A 21,923-nucleotide genomic window follows, 5' to 3' on the forward strand; every position below is an offset into this window, starting at 1 on the left:
CACTAAAATTTACCTCAATTTACAAAGTAATTCAAACAGCTTTGCCTTTTCATGCTTTCTAGCACCATCTCCTTTCTTCCTCCCTTTAGACAAATGTTCATTAAGTCCCTGCACTACCTGGCTCTGCTCTCCTCAAGCTGCCATCCTTCTTCTCCCTGCAGTCCTCACCCGACACATCACAGCACACGTCATACTGGAAACCTCAGCATGCACAAACACCAAATAAACAAACCTCAGTTGACTCATTTCAACCCTCAGTGCACAAAAGCATCCCATGTTTCTCAAAAACATCCCATCTCTGTAGATTCTAATGACTGCAGTACTTTAAATGAAAATGGCCCCATAGCACTATGGGAGTGTGACCTTCCTAGAGGAGATGTGACTTATGTTGGAGGAGATGTGTCACTACCGGGTAGGCTTTGAGGTCTCAGAAGCTCACATCAAGGCACAGTGGCTCTGTCTTCCTGCTACCTGATGATCCAGATGTAGAATTCTCAGCTCCTTCTCTAGTACCATGTCTGCCGGGATGCTGCCAGCTTCTGGCCAGGATGATAACGGACTAAAGCTCTAAACTGTAAGTGAGCCCGAATCTCCTCACAGTAATAGAAATCCTAACTAAGACAGTGATACTCATGTATTTTCCAACCTGTTTTAGCTACTCCTTTCCTCCTTTTGTAGTAAACAAATGAGTTTCTAGGGAAGGAAACATCTGAACTCCCTGTTAGTATCCTGCTCAGAAGTTTGTTCACATGCATAAGTATTACAGGAACTATTTAGTACAAAATAATCTAAAGACTCCTGTCTCCAGGGACATGGGAGAAAAACAGTAGGAATCTAGCTCTGTGGTAGCCAAATGATGGTGGTCTTTAAACAGAAAACTCATTGGTAATGCTGAATACTGCTAATAAGTCATCCAATGAATTTTAATTGATCTGAAACTGGTCAATGAAAATCATGGATGAACTTGAAAAGAAAGGGAGAGGGAGGAGAAAGAAAGTGGGGAAGAGAAAAGGAAGTAACCTATGGCAGTGACTAGCATACTGGGAGTGATTTAGTAAATACTGAAGTGTATATGTATCTGAGTGTGCCTGCATTTGTGTGTAAGTAGGGATGTGTTGAAGACTAACTAGAGTAAAGAGACAACCAGGAGGCATATAGGTACCCAAAAAATAGCAGACACTGAAGGCATGGTATATGGGTGCGCTGGTTAGTTTTTTGTCAAATTGAGACAAGCCAGGGTTATCTGGGAAGAGGAAACCTCAACTGAGAAAACACTTTATGGTGGTTTGAATGAGAATGGCCCCACTGGCTCATGTCTGAATGTAGGGTTCCCAGTTGGTGGATTACTGAGGAAGGTTAAAGAGTATGGAGTTTGTTGGAGGTATGTCACTGGTGGTGGGCTTTGAGGTTTAAAATTTCACTGAAGCTAACCCAGTCTTGCACGTTCTCTGCCTACATCTTGCAGATCAGATGTAAACTCTCAAGTCACTGCTCTCGCACCTGCCTGGCAGCAACCAACTCGCCTTGAGCACCAAGGACACACCCTCTGAAGCTGTAAGCAAACCCCAACTAAATGCTTTCTTCTCTAAGTTGCCTTCGTAACAGCAGAAGAGTAACAAAGACACCCTCCATCAGATTGGCTTATAGGCAAGTCTGAGATATTTTCTTGATTAGTGACTGATGTGAAAGGCCTAGCCTGCTGTGGATGGTAGCATTCCTGGGCAGGTGGTGGTCCTGGATCATATAAGAAAGCAGGCTGGGCTAGCCACAGGGAGGAAGCTAGTAAACAGTACCCTTCATGTTGTCTGCTTTAGTTCCTGCTTCCAATGTTTGCCAGACTCTCTTTTATGACGGGCTTTAAGATATAAGAACCTGTTTCCTCCCCAAGATGTTCAGAGTCAGGGCTTTCACAAGAGAGGAGCAGACTCCACAGTAGAAAAGTTGAACAGTCACCAACAAGAAATGTAGCTTCTAAGAAGTATTTTAGGACCAGCATCGAGTTGAGTACTAAGAATCTGAAAGTGGGTAGGTAATAAGAGTTGGCTGTAAGGTCATCAGAGAAGAGCTGCGGAGTGTGATGGGAATGGGAGACTAGCACAAAGACAGTGTTGTGGACTTGGCCTAAAACTTGTATTGTGTTATTTGGATTCCCAAATGCATGAGAATCCCACATGTAAGGCACTGAGGGTCCTTGAACTCAGCTGGTTTTGACTGGTAAATAAAGTTGCCAGTGGCCAATGACTGGGAAGGGAGACAGAGGCAGGACTTTAGGACTCATGGGCAAGGGGACAGAGAGGAAGGGGGATGTAGAATTACCATGCCAGAGAAGGGATAAGGTCTCCAGGCCTGAGAGCAGCAGGAGAGAGGCATACCAATCATGTAAGAGCCAGGGAAGAGCAGACCCAGCCCCCAACAACCACATGGGTCTAGGAGCAAAGATGGAATATAGATTTTAGTAAGTAATAACTCAGGAAGCCGGGCGGTGGTGGCGCACGCCTTTAATCCCAGCACTTGGGAGGCAGAGGCAGGCAGATTTCTGAGTTCGAGAGTTCGAGGCCAGCCTGGTCTACAGAGTGAGTTCCAGAACAGCCAGAGATATACAGAGAAACCTTGTCTCGAAAAACCAAAAAAAAAAAAAAATTAGTAACTCAGGAGTATCGGAGGGGAGGTGTTAGCAGTGTGGAAGTTAGGGAGTTGTTTACGGCATATTAAATATAACACTGTGTGTGTGTGTCTCTTTCATTTTGGAATTCAAAACATCGGGGCAGGTAGCCAGGAACGGGGAGATTAGAGCAGATTAATCGACTACAGCAACAAAAAAGAAATGTTAAGCACATTCAAGGACTGAGGAATAGAAACAGTAGTTCATTAGGAAAGGAAGGTATTCAAAATTTATTTTAGAAAGCTGGGCATGGTCACATCTATAACCCAAGAACTTGGGAGGCTGACACATGGGGATTATGTCAAATCTGTAGCCAGCCTCTGCTAGATTGAGAGACCCTGTCCTCTCAAAACTAAAAATTAAAATCCACTGTTACTTTACCTCAGCAACTTTTATATTTACTGCTCACATTACCTGTTTGGTTTCTAGCTGTTTGCTTCTTGACTTTTCATCCTTTTCTGCACTCCATAAATTGCCTTTGTCAAATCGACCACGAAGACATGCCAATTCTTTTTCACGTTCCTAAACATATTAAATATGGCAGCATTTTACTCAAGAACCAACAGCATTTAAGAATATCCAAATATGGGCCGGGCGGTGGTGGCGCACGCCTTTAATCCCAGCACTTGGGAGGCAGAGGCAGGAGGATTTCTGAGTTCGAGGCCAGCCTGGTCTACAGAGTGAGTTCCAGGACAGCCCGGGCTACACAGAGAAACCCTGTCTCGAAAAACCAAAAAAACAAAAACAAAAAAAAGAATATCCAAATATTAGTAAACATTTTTTAAAAGCTAGATGTGATAGCACACAACTCTAATCCCAGCACTTGGCTACAGAATATGTTTTATTAACTATCACATGTTCCCCAAAGTCAAAAAGACTCACATTTTGGCTTGATGGATGGCTCAGTAGGTAAGAGCTCTGTCTTGCAGAGGACTCAGGCTCAGTTCGAAGAACCCATTGGCAGCTTGCCACCTACTGTAACACCAGTTCAAGGAAATCTAATGCCCTCTTCTAGTGTCTGCAGCCGCTGCATGTTTGTGGTGCACATAGGCAAGCAAAGCACACATACACTTAAAATAAAAATACATCTTGGGCTGGGAAGATGGCTTAGCAGATAAGAGCGCTGACTACTCTTCCAGAGGTCCTGAGTTCGATACTCAACAAACACATGGTAGCCCACAACCATTTGTAATGGGATCTGATGCCCTCTTCTGGTCTGTCTGAAGACAGCTACAGTGTACTCACATATATAAAATAAATAAATTAGCAGGGCGGTGGTGGCACACGTCTTTAATCCCAGCACTTGGGAGGCAGAGGCAGGTGGATTTCTGAGTTCGAGGCCAGCCTAGTCTACAGAGTGAGTTCCAAGACAGCCAGGGCTATACAGAGAAACCCTGTCTCGAAAAAACAAAAATCAAAAATAAATAAATAAATAAATAAAAAATAAAATAAATAAATCTTTAAAAAAATAAAAATACATCTTTTTGAAAAGGAGGGGCTCATATTTATTCCGTAGACTCTACACTGAGGACATGTAATAAGTATTAAACGCAGACAACCTTACCTGTTTGAGCTGCTGTGCTAAGTGGGTAGTGGATGAGCATGTATTTTGCTTGAATAATCTTTCCTGGATGGCTTTTGTATTTGGAGTGATATTTGGGGTTCTATGAGATGCTCTATAAGTTGGACTTTCTTTACTGTGTTCTTGACAACGCTCTCCAAAGCGTTCCAGGAAAGGCTTAATTCCTTTTCCTCCTACAGAAAACACAGTTTTGAAATCTATTCAAAATAACTAGCAATTATCATTTCCAAGAAAAAAATCTATTCTAAATCCATTACTTACAAAGTACTTTGTTTCTAGGAACAGCGATTTACAAAAAGAATATTAAAATTGTTCAGTCTATTAAATGCACATTTTAAATTTTTTAATTTTATTTTTATTATTTTTAATCAAATGTATGCATGTATGTGTATCTATGTGGGGGTAATTCTGACTACAGGTACTCAAGTAGGTCCGGTGTCAATCCCCCTGGAGCTGGAGTTACAGGCAGCTGTCAGCTGTGTGACACAGATGCTGGGATTAGAACTTGAATCCAAACAGCTATCCTCAGACTCCATGCAGCCACAGCATGTACCTGTGCATATACGTCATTTCTTCTTCTACAAATTATCAGATACACACTTCATCAAAAAGATGTCTCGATCTTACATACTCTTAAAAGAGTGCTATTTGTAAGAGTATGAAGTACTTTTGTAGTAGGGGAAATGGAAGACAGACAGACAGACAGATAAAGAGATAGATAGATTAAGAGATAGATATCGCCACTTTTACCAAAAGGTTGTATTACTTAAAACAGGGTTAAGTAAGAGGTTGGGAACACTTTCCTTTGATGGACAAAACAGTAAGGACTTAGGGCTTGTAGGCCCTGTGGTGTCTCTTACAACTCTTCACCTCTGCATTAGAGACGGAAAGGAGCCACAGGAAATACATACATAGATGGATGTGGCTATTACAGTATACTTTATTGAAGAGGGAAGGAAAAGCAAACAGCAGAATTCAACATATGGCCACACTTGGAAGACTCCACATAGGATTTATTACAACTTCAGATCATATATGAAACTAGAATTCAATAAAGAACCATCTAAATTGAGTCTCTCTGAGGTGCTGGTAATGTAATTCTGTTAACTAATAAAGAAAGATACAAAGAGCGCTCATACCTAAGTCTTACATCTTTAGAAACCTAGGGAAAAAGACCTAGTCTGTGGGGCTGAAGGGATGGCTCAGCAGCTAAAAGCATTTGATGTTCTTTTAGAGGACTTGGGTTCAATACACAGCACTGACATGGTGGCTCACAACCATCAATTACTCCACTTCTGGGGATCTGAAGCCCTCTTTGACTCTGTTGGGCATCAAGCACACAAGTAACTGATTCAAACCAAACAACATACATATTCAGACAAAACAACACACACATATCATAAAAACCAGTAAATCTAAATATACATATATATTTTATTTAAAGAACCAGTCTGATTCCATCAAAGGGTCTTTTGTTTTGTTTTGTTTTTTGTTTGTTTGGTTGGTTTTTTTGTTTTTGTTTTCCAAGACAGGATTTCTCTGTATAATAGCCCTGGTTGTCCTGGAACTCACTCTGTAGAGCAGGCTGGCCTCGAACTCAGAAATCTGCCTTCCTCTGCCTCCGAAGTGCTGGGTTTAAAGGCGTGCGCCACCACTGCCTGACTCCATCAAAGGGTCTTATAATTATTTCTTTTATGGTTCTATTGTCATTGTATTATCATCCTCATCCACCTCCAGCCTGAAAGAGTGGTAGAGATTGAACCCAGGGCCTGTGCATGCTAGAAAAATGCTCCACACTGAGCTCCACCTCTTGTTTCCAATCCTCACTTGAGAGCATCTGGAAATTGACTGTGGTATTCTACTTGGCCTACTCCTGTCTCCACTTATAACGTATCAACTGTAATCTCTAGAAAGACTGTTTTCAGGAAGTTCACACAGGCTGGGGATGTAGCAGCTGGTAGATAATATGCATGAAATGTGTGAATCCTTTAGGATTTATTCCCAGCACAGAATAACTGTGTATGGTGATACATGCCTGTAATCCCAAAACTGGGAAAATGGAGGTAGGAAGATCTAAACTCCAGTCATCCTTACCCACATAGTGAGCTCGGGGAAGCCTGGGGCACATGAGATCCTGTTCAAAAAGGACACGGACACGGGGGGCGGGGGGGGGGGGGGGGGGGGAGGGGCAGAGGCAGAGAGAGAGGGGGGGGGGAGGGGGGAGAGAGACAGCATGGAGATGGCTCAGTAGAGGATTTGCTCTGCAAGCATGAAGATCTCAGTTTGAATCCCCAGGACTCGTGTAAAAATCCAGGTATGGCTACATGTGCTTGTAACCCTAGCCTCGGAAAGTAGAGACACATGGCTCCGAGGCAATCACTGGCTAGCTAGCCAGTTTGGCGAGAGATTCAAGAGAACAAGAAGAAAGGAAGACAGCAGCCTCTTCCTGCTTTAATGTGTCCATAAAGGCACACCTGGCCACATGCTCAGATGTATGTACACACATAAAGTTAAACACAGCCCACAGTACAATCTCTCACCATATGTTTTTGCTAACTTGTTTTAGTCTTGTGTTTCTCAGTCGATGACATGTGCAGCACACCAGAAGATGAGTCACAAGATAAATACAGCATTTTATGGAACATTAGCTTACTACTCTAAGAAATACAAACCTTTATTTATATACAAAAAGCATACATATATGTAAATATGATGGAAGTGCAGTACTCTATATGCATATTAGCTTCTCTCTGCTGTTGGGGTGGGACAGAGATAAGTGGATCCTAGGAGCTTGATGGCCTGCTATGTTAGTCAAGGTAAAATTAAATTTACTCTAGTCAGTAAAGATTGGAAAGCACTGTTCTACATACAAAGTTGTAAGGCTGGTTCTCTGACAGTCCCCTAAAATGTAGTTTGTAATTGTGTGTGCTTTTATACATCAAAAGCAGAAAAAAAAAAAAAGGTTGACAATAAATGCCTACGTAATCTCAATCCTCTGGAGACTATGGAGATCTCAAGACTGAGACCAGCAGGCCAGTCCGATAGACAAAAACCAACATATTAACAGTAAATAAAATGTTGACAACAAGTATCTTGAATCTGCTCAACAGTTTCAAATACCTAACCTGGTGTTGCAAGTTTGTCCTGGGACTGTGACGGTAGACAAACTTCTCTGTTAGCTTCCTCTTTGGGCTGAACTGCCTGGGATAAAGTTGGCTTCTCACATGGTTTCAATGACTCTGTTTTCAGAGGACTAACAGTTTTGTGAAGTAGCTCAGGATTTTGTACCTCACAGTTTTTAGTGATGAATGTAGCAGATTTCACAGGGGAAGATGCTTTCTGAAACATGACAACACGTAGCAGAGTAAACAGTAATTATCATAGCATAGATGCACAAAACTCTTTAAGTTCCATTTCCTTTGTAGCAATTATACAAAAATTACCAAAAATATTGTTTCCTTTGCTCTCTAACATATCATACTAAGTTAAACAGCTTTAAAAAAATCAACTTATTTAAATTAATAGGCAATTTAGTCTCATATTGATAGCTTAGTAGTTATCAGGGGTAGGGTCATTCCTAGTTTTATAAAAAAAAAGTTCTCAAATTATTGGGCTAGTATTTTACTAAACTATATTATATTGAATTATTTTTATTTGTATTTTTAAGTAATTTAATATCTATTCAATAAGATATGAGTTGAGTATTCCTTATTCAAAGTACTTTGGATTTCTTTTGAAATGAGGTATCATTGGAATGGGTCCCAAGTTTAAACACAAATTCAATTCTGTTTTATATATACCTTAGACACGGCCTGAAAGCAATTTTGTATTATCTTAAAAAAAAATAATTTCATGCGATAAGGGTGGGGATACAGCATTTGCCTAGTATTCAGGAAGCCTGGGGTTAAATTCCCAGTACCACAAATAATATAATGCATGAAGCAAAGCTCCTTGTGGAACTTTCCACTTGTAGTATAACAAGTGAACACTCAGAGGCGTCATTCAGATTTTAAAGCATTTCAGACTTCAAATTTTCAGATTAGGAATGCTCAACCACCCTAAGTATCATGGATTTAAAAGTAGATTACAAAAAAATAACTAAGTTTCAGCCAGGAATTATGTTAAGCACTTTATGCATATAGCTTATCTTTCTAATAACCCTGTTCCATGATTTTACATACGGAAAAATAAGCCTTTACAATGTTAAGGAACTTGTACAGAGTCACATTTCTCACTGCTTCAGAACTAGGACTCGAGGCAGGTCTAACTCCAAAGCTCCTGTCAACACTGCTGGGCAATCCCCAGGAAGACAATGTAAAGTCTTTTTCCTTTTTTTAAAAAACTAGTACATCCATAAAATAAAAGTTTCAAACACTTCAAGGGTTATACAGTGAAAAGTGTTATCCTTGACATTCCTGCTTGTCAGTGTGCTTTCCTCAGAGGCAACTAGAGATACAGGTTTATACTATCTCTCCAGAAATAGTCAGTGTCTTATATTTATAGATATCCATAAAAGTGTTGCAATGAAGGGATTAATTTTAGTTATTCCCACAAAAACAAAAGAAGGCTCCACCATATTCCATTATTATATACTCTAGATATTTATTTATTTATTTATTTTTATTTTTTTACTTTGGATTTTTAAATTTCAATTTAAATTAACATTATTTCAGTCACAAAATGTTAATTTATCTTAGATAAACTACCAGATTTATAGTTTTCACTTTTTATGAGACATATAAATATGCTGCACATGCACTACATAATATATAGCTACATACAGAGACTACATATAGTCATTACCATTTATAACGGAATTTTCAAAAGACCAACCAAAATGGAATTGACTCACCACAGAGCTGGACACTGAGGCTTTAAGCAAAGATCCATCAGCAGCATTTGAAGATGGGTCTTTCCTGACAGAGGCATTGCCATCCCTTTGAGAACAGTATGTGGCTTCCTGCTGAACACTGCTACTATTGATACTAGCAGATGCTCCACTTGCAGAGGAAGATTTGGATAAACAAGTGGTACCAGGCTGTTCTTGTACACTATTTTGCTTTGCAGATGAGTGGCTTACATCATCTTCCCAGGAGCAAATCGTTGCAGCAAGGTTGGCTAGACGGCCCCTTCTCCCAACTGGGGTAGCTAAGGCATTTGAAACGGGTGGCTTGGAAGGTGAGGCAGCCTTTTCCTCAGATGGCACTGGTGAGAAGCATGAGCTTCCTGATACATCATCTGAAAAAGTTTTCAGAAAAATCAAAAGCCACATTCAACAGTTATTCTTATAACCGTATGATCACTTAATATAAAATTAAAAAAATTTTAAACTTAAATTTTAAAATTTGCATTCATTGTAAATTTAGTACACTACTTAAATGTAACATCTTTTCAAATTAAATGATACTTAATCCAAATTTAAACACCCTTAACACATACTTCTTTCTACAGGTTCTTTGCTGGTTGGTTGGTTTGTTTTTTCGAGTTAGGGACTCATGGCATAGCCCTGGCTCTCCTGGAATTCCCTCTGTAGATCACGCTGCACAGAGATCTCCTGCCTCTGCCTCCTAAGTGCTGGGATTAAAGGTGTGTGCTGGCTTGTAAGGTTGTTTTTTGGTTTTTGGTTTGGATAGGTTATGGATGCTGTAAGATGCCATTGTAGGGCTGGGGTGATAGTTCAGGAGTTGGCCAATGATGGATAACATAAAGCTCTAGGAGAACAGAGAAGAGGTACCCTACACTTACACATACAATATAGCAATCACTTGCCACATGTGGTTAGGGCACTGAAATCCCTATTTTAATTAATTTAAACAAAAGTTAAATCTCAGCTAGTGATAGCCAATGAAGGTTCTAGGCCAAGGTTTGGACCAAATCATACCCTATATACACAATCAAGAGAAGAGACCTCTCCTTACCCTCCTTCTGCCCAAGCTTCAACCCTGGCCTGAAATTTTAATTTTACTCCTCTAAAACCTCAGGATTCCTGCTCCAAAAGATTCTTCCTCCCCGCAAACTCTTTTCAGCACACACATATATGCCAAAATAAGTTCATTTTACTTAAAAATAAAAGTAAGGCACTGAGCTGGGCAGTGGTGGCACATGCCTTTAATCCCAGTACTTGGGAGGCAGAGGCAGGCGGATTTCTGAGTTTGAGGCCAGCCTGGTCTACAGAGTGAGTTCTAGGACAGCCAGAGCTACACAGAGAAACCCTGTCTCGAAAAACAAAAAACAAAACCAAAAACAAACAAACAAAAAATTAGGCATTGATAAAATGGCTCAGTGGGCACAGATCAGTGCTTTTTAATTTATGGGTCACAATCTCTTTGGGGTCAAAGACCTTTTCATGGGCCATACCCAAGACCATCAGCATATTACATATTTATATTACCATTCATAACAGGAACAAAATTACAGTTATAAAGCAGCAACAAAAATAATTTGATGGTTGGGGCCACAACATGAGAGACTGTATCAGAGGGCCACAGCATTAGGAAGGTTGAGAAACACTGGTATAGATGTTTGCTGCCAAGCCTGACTATCTGAGTTTCCACAGTGACAGGAGACAAGTGAATCCTGCAAGTTGGCCTCTGATATCCACATGAGCACCAGGCACATGCATAATAATACCTTTAAAATAAATAAATAAATAAATAAATAAATAAATAAATAAAATAAAAAAGGGAGGGGCTGGAGAGGATGGCTCATTAATTAAGAGCACTGACTGCTCTTCCAGTGGTCCTGAGTTCAATTCCCAGCAACCACATGGTGGCTCACAACCATCTGCAATGAGATCTGATGCCCTCTTCTGGTGTGTCTGAAGACAGCAAAGGTTCACTCATACATAAAATAAATAAATAAATAAATAATAAATAAAATAAATAAATAAATAAATAAATAAATAAAATAAAAAAATGGAAGGAGAAAGAAATCTAAAACTCTCTGCTGCCCAGTATTAATAAACTTCAGTTAAAATGCATAGTAATGAGGGGCTGGAGAAATGGCTCAGTGCTTAATAGTACTTACTGTACACACACACACACACACACACACACACACACACACACACACACACACTCCTACTAAATAAGTGTTCTTTTAAGAATTCAGTGTACAGGCTGCAGAGATGGCTCACAGTATCTGCTGTTCTCCTAGGGGTTCAATACCCAGCACCTACATGACAGCTTGCAGCAGTCCTTAACTCCAGACCCAGGGGATCTGATACCCTCTTCTGGGCTCGACAGGTGCCAGGAATCATGTGACGTGTATACTTACATGTAGGCAAAATTAACATACACAATGCAGTCTATCAATTCATTCAGACTGTCTCATCCTAGTCTGGCTATGCATCCAAATTAAAGGCTTTATAATACAGAGACAAAAGCACATCTTGGGTTACTCATACTTCAGAGATGCTAATCTAAAACTTTTCTTATCTACATTTCCTCTGAACCTGGGTTCCTTTTTAATATAAGATGGGTATTTCAGGAAGTTGTTTCAAGGTTTTTATATAACAAGTCAGAAGATCAGTAAAGTTAGCTACAATAAAAATAGCATTGGACCGTAACCACTAGCTTGCTTGCAGCTAAGGTCCAGTCACGTATCTGTGTCCAGAACTGTAGTGTAAGAATATGCTTTACAGCTCAATATACTGGGGTGGGGAGTATGTTGTTTTGACATCTTTTCCCTACCAAACAGCAGTGTACACCTTAGTGTCCTTAGTGATGAGTGAACATATGATAGGATTTCCTGAACACAGAGCTGAGGTCAGGACTCTTTCTCTACAAACAAGAAGTAACTCAGTTCTAGGTGAAGTCTGTCCTGGTTCAAGGACTTCATTATCTACCTGAGTAAAAATGTCTCTTCTCACTCACTGTTTCTGTGGATACACTCCTGGTACACTAATCATCTTCAAGCAAAGAACACAGACACAGATAAAAAACAAGAGCACTTGCTTGTCATGTTACTCCAGGCAGACCACAAACCTATAATCCTCCTGCATCAGCCTCCCAGGTGTTGGGATTATAAGTATGTATCACCACATTCAGCTCCTCACTGAATCCTACCAAAGTGATTCAGGGAGCATCCACCCACATCCTTTATACCTGTGACGTCACTATCCCAACGGCGCCGCTGCTCAGCTAGCTTTTGCATTCGAGTTTTAACTGAGGAGGCTGTAGATGCTTCTGGTCTTGAGTTCAGCCCTCTGCCCAGGCTGAGGAGTGGTGGTGCTGGGGCAGCCACAGAATCACTGGCAGGGGCTGGTGCTGGGGGCTTCGTCTGTCGGGGTGCAGGCCTTGGAGAATAAGGCTGTGGAGCATCGGCAGGCTCTTTATTTTCTAAGTCCGGAGCTTCCACTTCAATTTTGTCAGAACAACGTTTTTTTGATGGTGATGGTTTTGTACAAGACTTTTCTAGATCCAAAAGAACAACAACAAAAGCCCACAGTGAGACCTCTGCAGTTTTCACAGCCTAAAAAACTAGAGGTGAGAGCTTAACAATTACTAAGGTATCAAATCTCTCTAGTGCTTTAGCTACTTATAAGAAAAATGTAAAATTCTTCCATTAACTTCAAAATATGACAGAAAAACAAACCTTTTTTTGGTGAACATGTCATTTTTCTGTTAAAAAGTCAATGAAAATAAGTTTAAATATTTTTAAGATATATGTATAAAATTTTGTGTAATTTTAGACAACAGGAAAACAAGCAGCACATCCACAACAATAACCAAGTCTTCTAAAGAATTTTAAGGATCTCAGCTGAATCACTTCATTTTAGGGAAGAAAAGTCAAGCCTAGAGAAATCAGATTGTAGAAAACAGTTTTTCTGGAATTTGATTTTTGTTTGTTTTTGAAACAACCTGTCATGGACAATAACTAAAAGTTGAAGGATACCTCACTGGAGGCTTGGGCAAGCAGTGGGCTCTGAAGACAACTGTACTATCTCATCTATATCAAACAAAATCACCATCTTATAATTTAACATCAATAAAGTGAGTAAAAAAGTCCTAACGGCACCATTCAAAGTAAGGTATTTTGCTTCTACCCAAGAGTGAATCTCAACAGATCTTTTGAAGTGGCTACGTATACGTGCTATGTGAGATGCAACTGTTCTGTGTGTGGGCACAGATGTGTACAGGTACACGTGCAAGTGCAGTTAGAGGTTGCCATGGGTGCCTTCTCTGTGTTTCACCTTATCACCTTATAAACTGAAGCAGGGTTTCTCTTTGGAACCCTCAGCTAGTCTAGATCTCCAGCTGGTTGTAGCAACTCTGTCTCCTACCTCCTGTGTCCTTGTCAAGCCCCAGCATTTACATGGATGCTGGGAATACACACTTTAGTCCTTACATTTATGCATCAAGTACTTTATCCACAGAACTATCTCCCCAGCTCAGGAAATTAATATTTTAAATAAGAATAAAAGGCCAGTAAGACGGTTCAATGATAACATGCTTACTGCACATTCCTGGAAACCTGAGTTTGACCCCAGAACCTACTTGAAGGTGAAAAGAGAAACCTCTATAGACACCTCTATAGAGCTGTCCTATGACCTCCATATATGCACCATGGCACGCTTGCCCACACACAACAATAGATTCTTTTAAATAAACAAAAAATTAAGAGGTGCCCATCAGAAAGATGGCTCAGTGGCTAAGAGCACTGTGCTCTTCCAAGACCCAGAACCCACATGGCAGCTAACAACTATATACAACTCCAGCTCCAGGGGATTCAGTGCCCTCTTCTGGCCTCCCACAGACACTGTACACGTGCTGCAGAGACATGCACGCAGGTAAAACATCCATACACATATGATAAAAATAAATGTATTTCAGAAAAGGTTTAAAAATGTTTAAGATAATAGTGTGAAATTCATAGAAAGTCACTTTCCCTGGCTATCTAACCAAGTTCTCTCTCTGTCCTGATGTAAGAACCTTGAAATAGAACAGACGGCTACTCTTGACCAAGTCTGTTGCATTTGTCCCCCAAAGACTGGTTCTTCTATATGCATAATGAAAGGTTTGGAATTATGTCCTTTGAAATCCATGCCAGTTTTACTCTTCCGAAGTCTTTACCTTCGCCCCCTGATAGGGGCTGTTGCTGATTACTTGCTTCTGAAAGTGGTTCTCTGCCTCGCTTCGCATGCGGTGCAGACCTTGCTGCTGCCGTAGGCCTCTCAGCCATTTTTCTCTGAAGATTCTCTCGTCTGGCACGTGTTCGTTCTAGCAACTTCTATATTATACCAGGGTTAAGACACAATGTTAGCTGAAGGTTCACAAAACCTCAGATGCCTTCTAAAATCAACAACTATTATGTAGGATAACAGTCAAACACATTTCAAAGATAAAATCTCAAGTAACTGACCAAGATTTACCAAGCACTCACATCAAAATTACTACAGTCAATAAAAATATAAATAGGAAGCATATAAAGATACTTATATAAGATTTTAAATGCTGTGTATTTTCTGTTCCAATCAAAAGGTATAATCAAGGACTAAGTGATAGCTTAGTCTGACCCCTAGTATTCACAAAAAGTCAAGCATGGCAGCATCCATCAAGGACCACTAGGAGTGGTAGAGACAAGAGCCTTCCTGAAACTCACTGGCTGGCCAGTCAAGCCAATCAGTGAGTCAGGGTAGGTGAAAAAATCCTGTCTCAGAACATAAGGTAGAGTAAGGAAGATGTGCAATGTCAACGCCCTGCCTCCACGTGCACATGTGTGTACACATGCACACACAGCTATACCAACATACTCATACAAAGGTAATCTCTCTCACCACTTGAATCTGGGCTGGCTGGCCTGGACTTACGGTTTGCTGTGACTGTCATAAATAATGTACTATGTAATGTTCAGTGCTAGGTCCCGAAGCCTCCCAGCTTCTCACTCTCTCCCTTGGATTAGCACATTATGTGAAAAGTCCAGGTTTGCCATGCTAGAGAGACAGCTCCACTGAAAGCCAGCATTACGGCATTTAGTTCCAGATAACTTGCTGTAACACAAAGATATGGTATGTGATTACAGGCAAAAGCCAGAGATGAACAGCACAGTCAGAGTGCTCAGCAGGTTCGAGTGTACACTGCAAAGACTAACACTACAATTCAGTCCCTGAAACCTACAGGGAAGGAGGAAAGCACCAATTGTTTTCTGAGTGTCACACATGTGCCTAATATATACACACTATCACCTGTGCACACACAAGTAAATAAATGTAACTGTGTGTGTTTGGATGTAAATATGCACAAATGCATCTAACTGCCCGTGGAGGCCAGAAGAGGGTAGTGTTGGATCCTCTGGAGCTGGAGTTACAGGCGGCTGTGAGCTGCTCAACGTGAGTGCTGGGAACAGAACTCCATTCCTCTAGAAAAGCAACTCTCTTTAACAGTGAACTGTATCTACAGCACCAAGAGAAAATTTAAATCAGAAAAAAAATGATTAGTGTGTGCATGTATATGAACAATGTACATACCTGTGTCTGAAGAGGATGACAGATCCCTGGAATTGGAGTTCCAGGTGGCTGTGAATTATCACATAGGCACTGGGTACTAAACCAAGTCCTCTGCAAGAGCAACATGTGCTCTTCACTACTAAGTCAGCTCTCCAACCTCCCCCATTAAAACAAAAAATTAACAGAAGGCCTGGAGAGATGGCTCAGCAGTTAAAAGCACTGACAGCTCTTCCAGAGGTCAACTCCCAGCAACCACATGATGACTCACAACCATCTGTAATCTGATGCCCTCTGTAATCTGGGATCTGATGCCCTCTTCTGGTGTGTCTGAAGACTGTGACAGTGTACTCACATACATAAAATAAATAAATCTTAACAACAACAAAAATTAACAGAAAGAAGTTGTTTAAGTATGTCAGTATGCTAGGTAGAAAAATAGTCCCACAAAAATGCTTGTGCTCCTGTCTTTGACTTACAAATGTTGGTGTTAGCTTATAGCAAACAGAATTTTGCTAATGTGATCAAGACTGTTGATATGTAAACATTATCCTGGGTTATCTGAGTAGACCCAAGAAAATCACAATGGTTCCTACAGGGTAACACAGTGGCACACAGTGGGGAAAGGGAGGAAGAAGGGCCACTCAGAAAAGAGGGTGACAGAGGCAAGTGCAGCATGAAGAGAACTGAAGCTCTGAGCAGGGATGACGGTGCCAGAAGACAAGGCGTGCAGAAAGATCTACAAGCTGCAAGCAGCTAGGAAATGGATTTTCAACTGGAGCTTCACAACAGGAGTCAAGTCCTACCTATACTTTTACTGACTTGATAAAATCCATTTCAGACCCATGACCTACAAAACTAAGAAATATTAAGTCTTTAAATCACTAATGTGTTTGTTTTTGGATACAGGGTCTCTGTAGCCCTGGTTTCCCTGGAATCCATCATGTAGACCAAGCTGGTCTCAAATTCACAAGAGATCCCCTTGCCTCTGCCTCCTGAGTACTCGGATTAAAAGTGTGCAATACAACGCCCAGTATAAGTCCCAAAATGTATAATAATTTGTAATAGCTAACACACTCAGATATGAAACTGTGACAAACAGCAGAAAATAACTGTAATTAGTCTTTTATAACAGACTTCCCAAGGAGAAAATGCTAATCTTATATTATATTAAATAAATACTAACATATAATAAAATAGTCATAAGTCTATATCCTAGCCACAGTATAAAATCATGAATACTTCTTTTTCTCACTCTGAATCAAGACTATTTGAATCAAAATGTTATAAAACAATTTATTCTCACTTAAAATGTACACAATTAAAGAAGAACACAGATAATCACTACTCTGCATATATTGAGCGTTAATTAATTAATTAATTAATACAGACTTGGGGATTAAGCTATACTTGACCCATTTAATTCTTCAATTAAAATGCAATTTTTAAGAAACCCTTAGAAGGAACATGAGTTCTATCAAGATAGTAGCCACTCTTGTAGGTCTTAAAAGGCTGAGGAGGGAGGAAGCTCATGAGGGGGAGACAACATGAGATGCAAAGCTAGTTCAAGCTAGCTTGGTCTCCAGAACAAGACTGTTTACAAGAACACAAAATGTGAACTGTTGCAGGATATTTATTTACACTGTAAACCCTGAGATTGTTTACTGGGGAAAAAAAACTGTTTCTAGTTGTTTCTGCTTGAATATTGTAAACAGGATTAAATAAAGTCAACCATAGGTCAAGAGCCGGAGTAAGCAACCAGTTAACAGGGAACAAATGTAAGAAAAAAAAAAAAATAGAGAGAGAAAGAGGGAGTCAGGAGAACAGAGAAGCTCACAGGAAGTAGAAAGGAGGAACATTCAGTTGGAGGGGTTTTTGAGATGGCGTGAAGAATTTCCTTTTAGGATGCTGGCTATGGAGGAAGGTCATCTGGGTGTTTCTGAGCTAGCAGGCTTTCACCCCAGCATCTGACTCCTGAGTGGTAAAATCAAACAGTTGAAATTTTGTTAAAAACAACAATGAACTAAATTTGGGTTAAGCACAACTTTCTGCACTTAGAAATATCTTCTAACTTAATGTTCACTGAAAGAAGTGACAATCAAAAGGCTGTGCAATTAAAATATTGTGTGTGCACAAGACCTTCATCCCCTAAAACAGCCTCCTTCTACCATTCAAAAGTGATCAGACCGCTATACAAAGTCATCGCTTTCATGATAAAATACATCACTCTGAAAAACCAAAGCTGCCCTAATGATCTCCGGCGACGGCACGCCCAGCAGTCCATTCTCCACAGTCAGTACTTGAGTCAGTACAGCTTCCACTGCTATGAGCAACGGTTCACAACGCAAAGTGTGGCTTTCCCATTCAAACACACACAGTGCTCTCTCTACTGTTTGCAATGGATTCAAAACTCACAGATGTAAAAATAAAACAAACATTTAAATAGTCTAAACAACAAAATCAGGTTAATAAGTGCCAAAAAGTTTTTTTAATTGAAGAAATGTCTAAATTACATAAAAGTGCAGGCTCAGTATTTAAGTATACTTTTCTTATACTGTATCATGAATTTAAAAATTCTTTTAAATATAAAGTATGTTTGATGTTGGAGAAAATATGACTGAAAAGGAAAAACCCAGTCGACTTGGAACACACCCATTCTGGAAGGCAGCACATTTAACATGACGTGCACAGGAAGTGCACACTGTGAAAGTGACTCAGAAGGAAGGCTGACTGCCTGCACACTGGTAGCTAAGTGTGCATTTATAAAGCAGAACAGGCGGACAAGTGAGGTCATGCTGGACACCAGGGCAGCAGGGAGGAGAGGCCGAAGGAAAAGAGTGTTTCCCAGGTCCGCAGCATTTGAAATAGGAGTTACCAAGAGAATAAGGTCCTAATGTCCTCGCATTGATGGAACACGATAATTTCTTTTCTGCTTTATGATGGCATTGATAAATAATCACCCTGGAAGGATTTTAAAAATAATCTCTCAAATAATTTTTCTGTGTTGCATGGTTTTGAGTAAGACCCTTGCTGAGAAATTTATTTTATACTGACATTTAGTCCCTTTTAGACAAACAAAACTATTAGAAATTCATTTCACATTTCAAAAATGTTATGAATGCTACCACTGAGCACCTAGTCAGTGGAACTCACTCCATGTTCTCATTACCAATTAAGGGAAAGATTTCAAAGCTGTTATTCTAACTGTAACCGACCCAGCTTTTATAATATAAACTACACATTAAGGCATGCACATTTTCAAACAGCCTTTAAAAGGACCCAAACAAGAAGTCTTTTTGTCTGAGTTTTGTACTACTTTCAAAAGGTTATTTTTAAGTTAAAGTACAAATTCAACCAACTTTCCAAAGTGTTTTGTTCCTGTATAGAGCACTATTCAAAGTAATTTTATTCTTTTAGTAACAAAATATCATCTTTAAACTCAATATTATCTAGAATTGTGGTAATTTTACTGCATGCAAGTTTTAAGAATAAATGCTTTCGACGGGCGGTGGTGGTGCACGCCTTTAATCCCAGCACTTGGGAGGCAGAGGCAGGCGGATTTCTGAGTTCGAGGCCAGCCTGGTCTACAGAGTGAGTTCCAGGACAGCCAGGGCTATACAGAGAAACCCTGTCGTGAAAAACAAAACAAACAAAAAGAATAAATGCTTTCAATAAAAAATTCAAACTCATAAGCAAATGTGCAAACACACACACATATACATAGACACACACATAAACTTTGTCTCAGAAAATGATTATATATATTAATTGCATTTGGAATAATGGGCTGGCCTGAACTCAAGAGATCCTTGGGTCTCTCCCTTCTGAGGGCTAGGATCAAAGCATGGCTCACATAAATAAAATTTTTAAAGATTCAATGTAAGTGACAGATAATTTGGTGAGTAATTGTCCCTCTTCTCTATAGCTGCTACAAAATATGTCGTGGATGCTTCTATTAGAATTTTTTTTCAAATTCATTTATTTTTATGTGTATGGGTGTTAGCCTTCAAGTATGTCTGAGTACCACATAAGTATCTGCTGTCCCTGGAGGCCAGAAGACATTAGATCCCCTGACACTGGAGTTACAGGCTTTTATGAGACTCAAATGGTTGCTGGGAATTGAATCTAGGTTCTATGAAAGAGAAGCCAGTACTCTTAGCTGCTGAGCCATCTCTCCAGCCCGCTATTAGAAATTCTAAAGTTAACCAAGTCTTGTTTCCCATAAGATAACTGAGAACTGCCGGGCGGTGGTGGGGCACGACTTTAATCCTAGCACTTGGGAGGCAGAGGCAGGTGGATTTCTGAGTTCGAGGCCAGCCTGGTCTACAGAGTGAGTTCCAGGACAGCCCGGGCTACACAAAGAAACTCTGTCTCGAAAAACCAAAAAAAAAAAAAAAAAAAAAAAAGATAACTTAGAACTTCAAATGGAGCGAAGGGCGGGGCAGGCATCGTAACGGTCATGCTGAAATCTTCAATTGTTGAAACCCTTAACTAATATCTTGGGCTTAGCTTATTTAATTGTTAACTACACTACCCCAAATAATTACTATCTTCTACAACATTTTTCAATGTAGTACAGAAACACTGTATGCCCACTTTACAAAACTGACAACAGTCTTGAAATTTAAACAGCTTAAAGCAAAAGAAAAAAAGGAACTGTCCTGCAATAAACTGGGCAAACAGCAACACGCAATCCTGACTGTCAGTGCACAGTTGCGGCGTGAAGCTAAAACTAAAATAATAAGATTAACACGGAATCTAGACCCTATTTCCAAGGAAGAGATGAGGAAGGTATCGTTGAAATGATATGCTCCATAAACACCGGGGTTTACTAACCTTACATCACACGCTAATAATTTTGGTTCCCACACACTGAGGTTAAGTAACTAAGCCCTGTTTCCTTTCAATCAGTATCAACCCTGTGCATGAGACTTTCTAAAGTTATCAGAGCCGTGACTTAAGAAGGAACTCGAGGCTAAAGGACCTGCCCATTTGGACTTGGGTGATTTCATCACAGGATTCTTAAGTGCTCGGCTCCTCTGGGCCTGTGAAGTCCTTTATCGCTTCCATCAGATTCCAGGCACACAGTACGAGTCACTCGGCAGACCCCACCCTGCCAACTATTCCAGCTTTTGGGCAGGGCCCGTCCCACTAGGCCCCAAGCCGTACTCTTCCCGAGAGACAGCAAGACGGATGGATAAAGGAGGAAAGCTTGCATTAAGTCTCACGAACCAGAGGGCAGGGTCAAACCAGAGCGGCCCGGCACTCAGACCTTGTGCCAGCACTTGGGGGAGGGGAGAAAGGCTAAACGACTTCAGAGCTCGGGGTTAGCGTCGGGTTTTTGAGGCCCTGTCTTCCCTGCCTTCCCCGGATTCCTGAAACAGCCAGAGGCACAGGCGGAGCAGCGAAGCCGGGGCGACTGCGACCCCGCGGCTTCCGCCCGGCTGCACGCTCGCTGTGCGCACGCGCCACGCTGCTCGCCGGTGGGCCGCAGGCTGACAGCTAGCGCGGGCGGGGGTCCGGGAGTCCGCAGGGGTCATGGTTCACAGCGCCCGCAGAGTCTCTCACCTCAGTGAACGGGTCCATCGCCCCAGGCCTCACGAGTGGACTGCTAGACGGTGGGTCCGACGGTTCAAATTCAGAAAAAGGAAAGAAGTGAGTGCAGGCTCGGCGCAGCTCCTGGAGGAAGACTGGAGTCAAGGCGGCGGGCGCTCCCACACCCAGTCGGCTCTGCCCTCCGCACCGGAGTCGGTAGGCTACCACGGCCGTTCAAAATTTGAATTTCAGCGCCCGGGACGACGCGCATGCGCATGGGTGGGCGGGGCCGGACGGGGCTGGACGGGCCACGCTTGTCCCCGCCCCTGAGCTTGGCCACGTGACGCCGCCAGGTTCGGGCTGGTCTGGAGCTTTGAGCCTCCTGTCTCCTCGGCTTGGGTGGAGACGCTTCTGCTGTTGGAACAGCCTGGGGAGAGCGCCCTGCCGTCACGCACGCACCCACGCATGCCCCAGCAGGTCCTTCCCTGGTTCTGTGAGCTCCGCCCGCCCTGCCTTCTTCCTCGGTGGGCCTTACGAACCCTGTCCGGCCCTCTGGCCTTTGAGCCTGATGTAATTTGTCTCTTGCCCCCGGAAAAAGAACTAGACTGCCAGCTTGACCTCCTGAGAGACCACTCTGGTGGGTCCCCACACTCTCAGCCAGTGATTAGTTCTTTGTTTTGGGGAAAAAGAGATTGATTGAC

The 21,923-nt window shown here is 41.3% G+C and overlaps 1 protein-coding gene across 1 annotated transcript in view; it reads right to left on the bottom strand.

Moving 5' to 3' along the window:
• Positions 1-21,358, bottom strand: part of Anln (anillin actin binding protein) — a 57,115-nt gene extending 35,757 nt beyond the window's left edge. The window contains exons 1-7 of the mRNA XM_028763840.1: positions 21,256-21,358; positions 14,318-14,474; positions 12,350-12,658; positions 9,097-9,482; positions 7,370-7,583; positions 4,227-4,417; positions 3,077-3,184 (exon numbers count right to left, since the gene is read on the bottom strand). Coding sequence (XP_028619673.1) covers positions 3,077-3,184; positions 4,227-4,417; positions 7,370-7,583; positions 9,097-9,482; positions 12,350-12,658; positions 14,318-14,474; positions 21,256-21,273 — 1,383 coding nt within the window. The 5' untranslated portion in view covers positions 21,274-21,358. The remainder of the gene's footprint in view (positions 1-3,076; positions 3,185-4,226; positions 4,418-7,369; positions 7,584-9,096; positions 9,483-12,349; positions 12,659-14,317; positions 14,475-21,255) is intronic.
• Positions 21,359-21,923: the final 565 nt, after the last annotated feature.

This window comes from Grammomys surdaster, unplaced genomic scaffold, assembly GCF_004785775.1.
Source record: "Grammomys surdaster isolate TR1022 unplaced genomic scaffold, NIH_TR_1.0 140, whole genome shotgun sequence".
In the NCBI taxonomy this organism is placed as follows: domain Eukaryota; kingdom Metazoa; phylum Chordata; class Mammalia; order Rodentia; family Muridae; genus Grammomys; species Grammomys surdaster.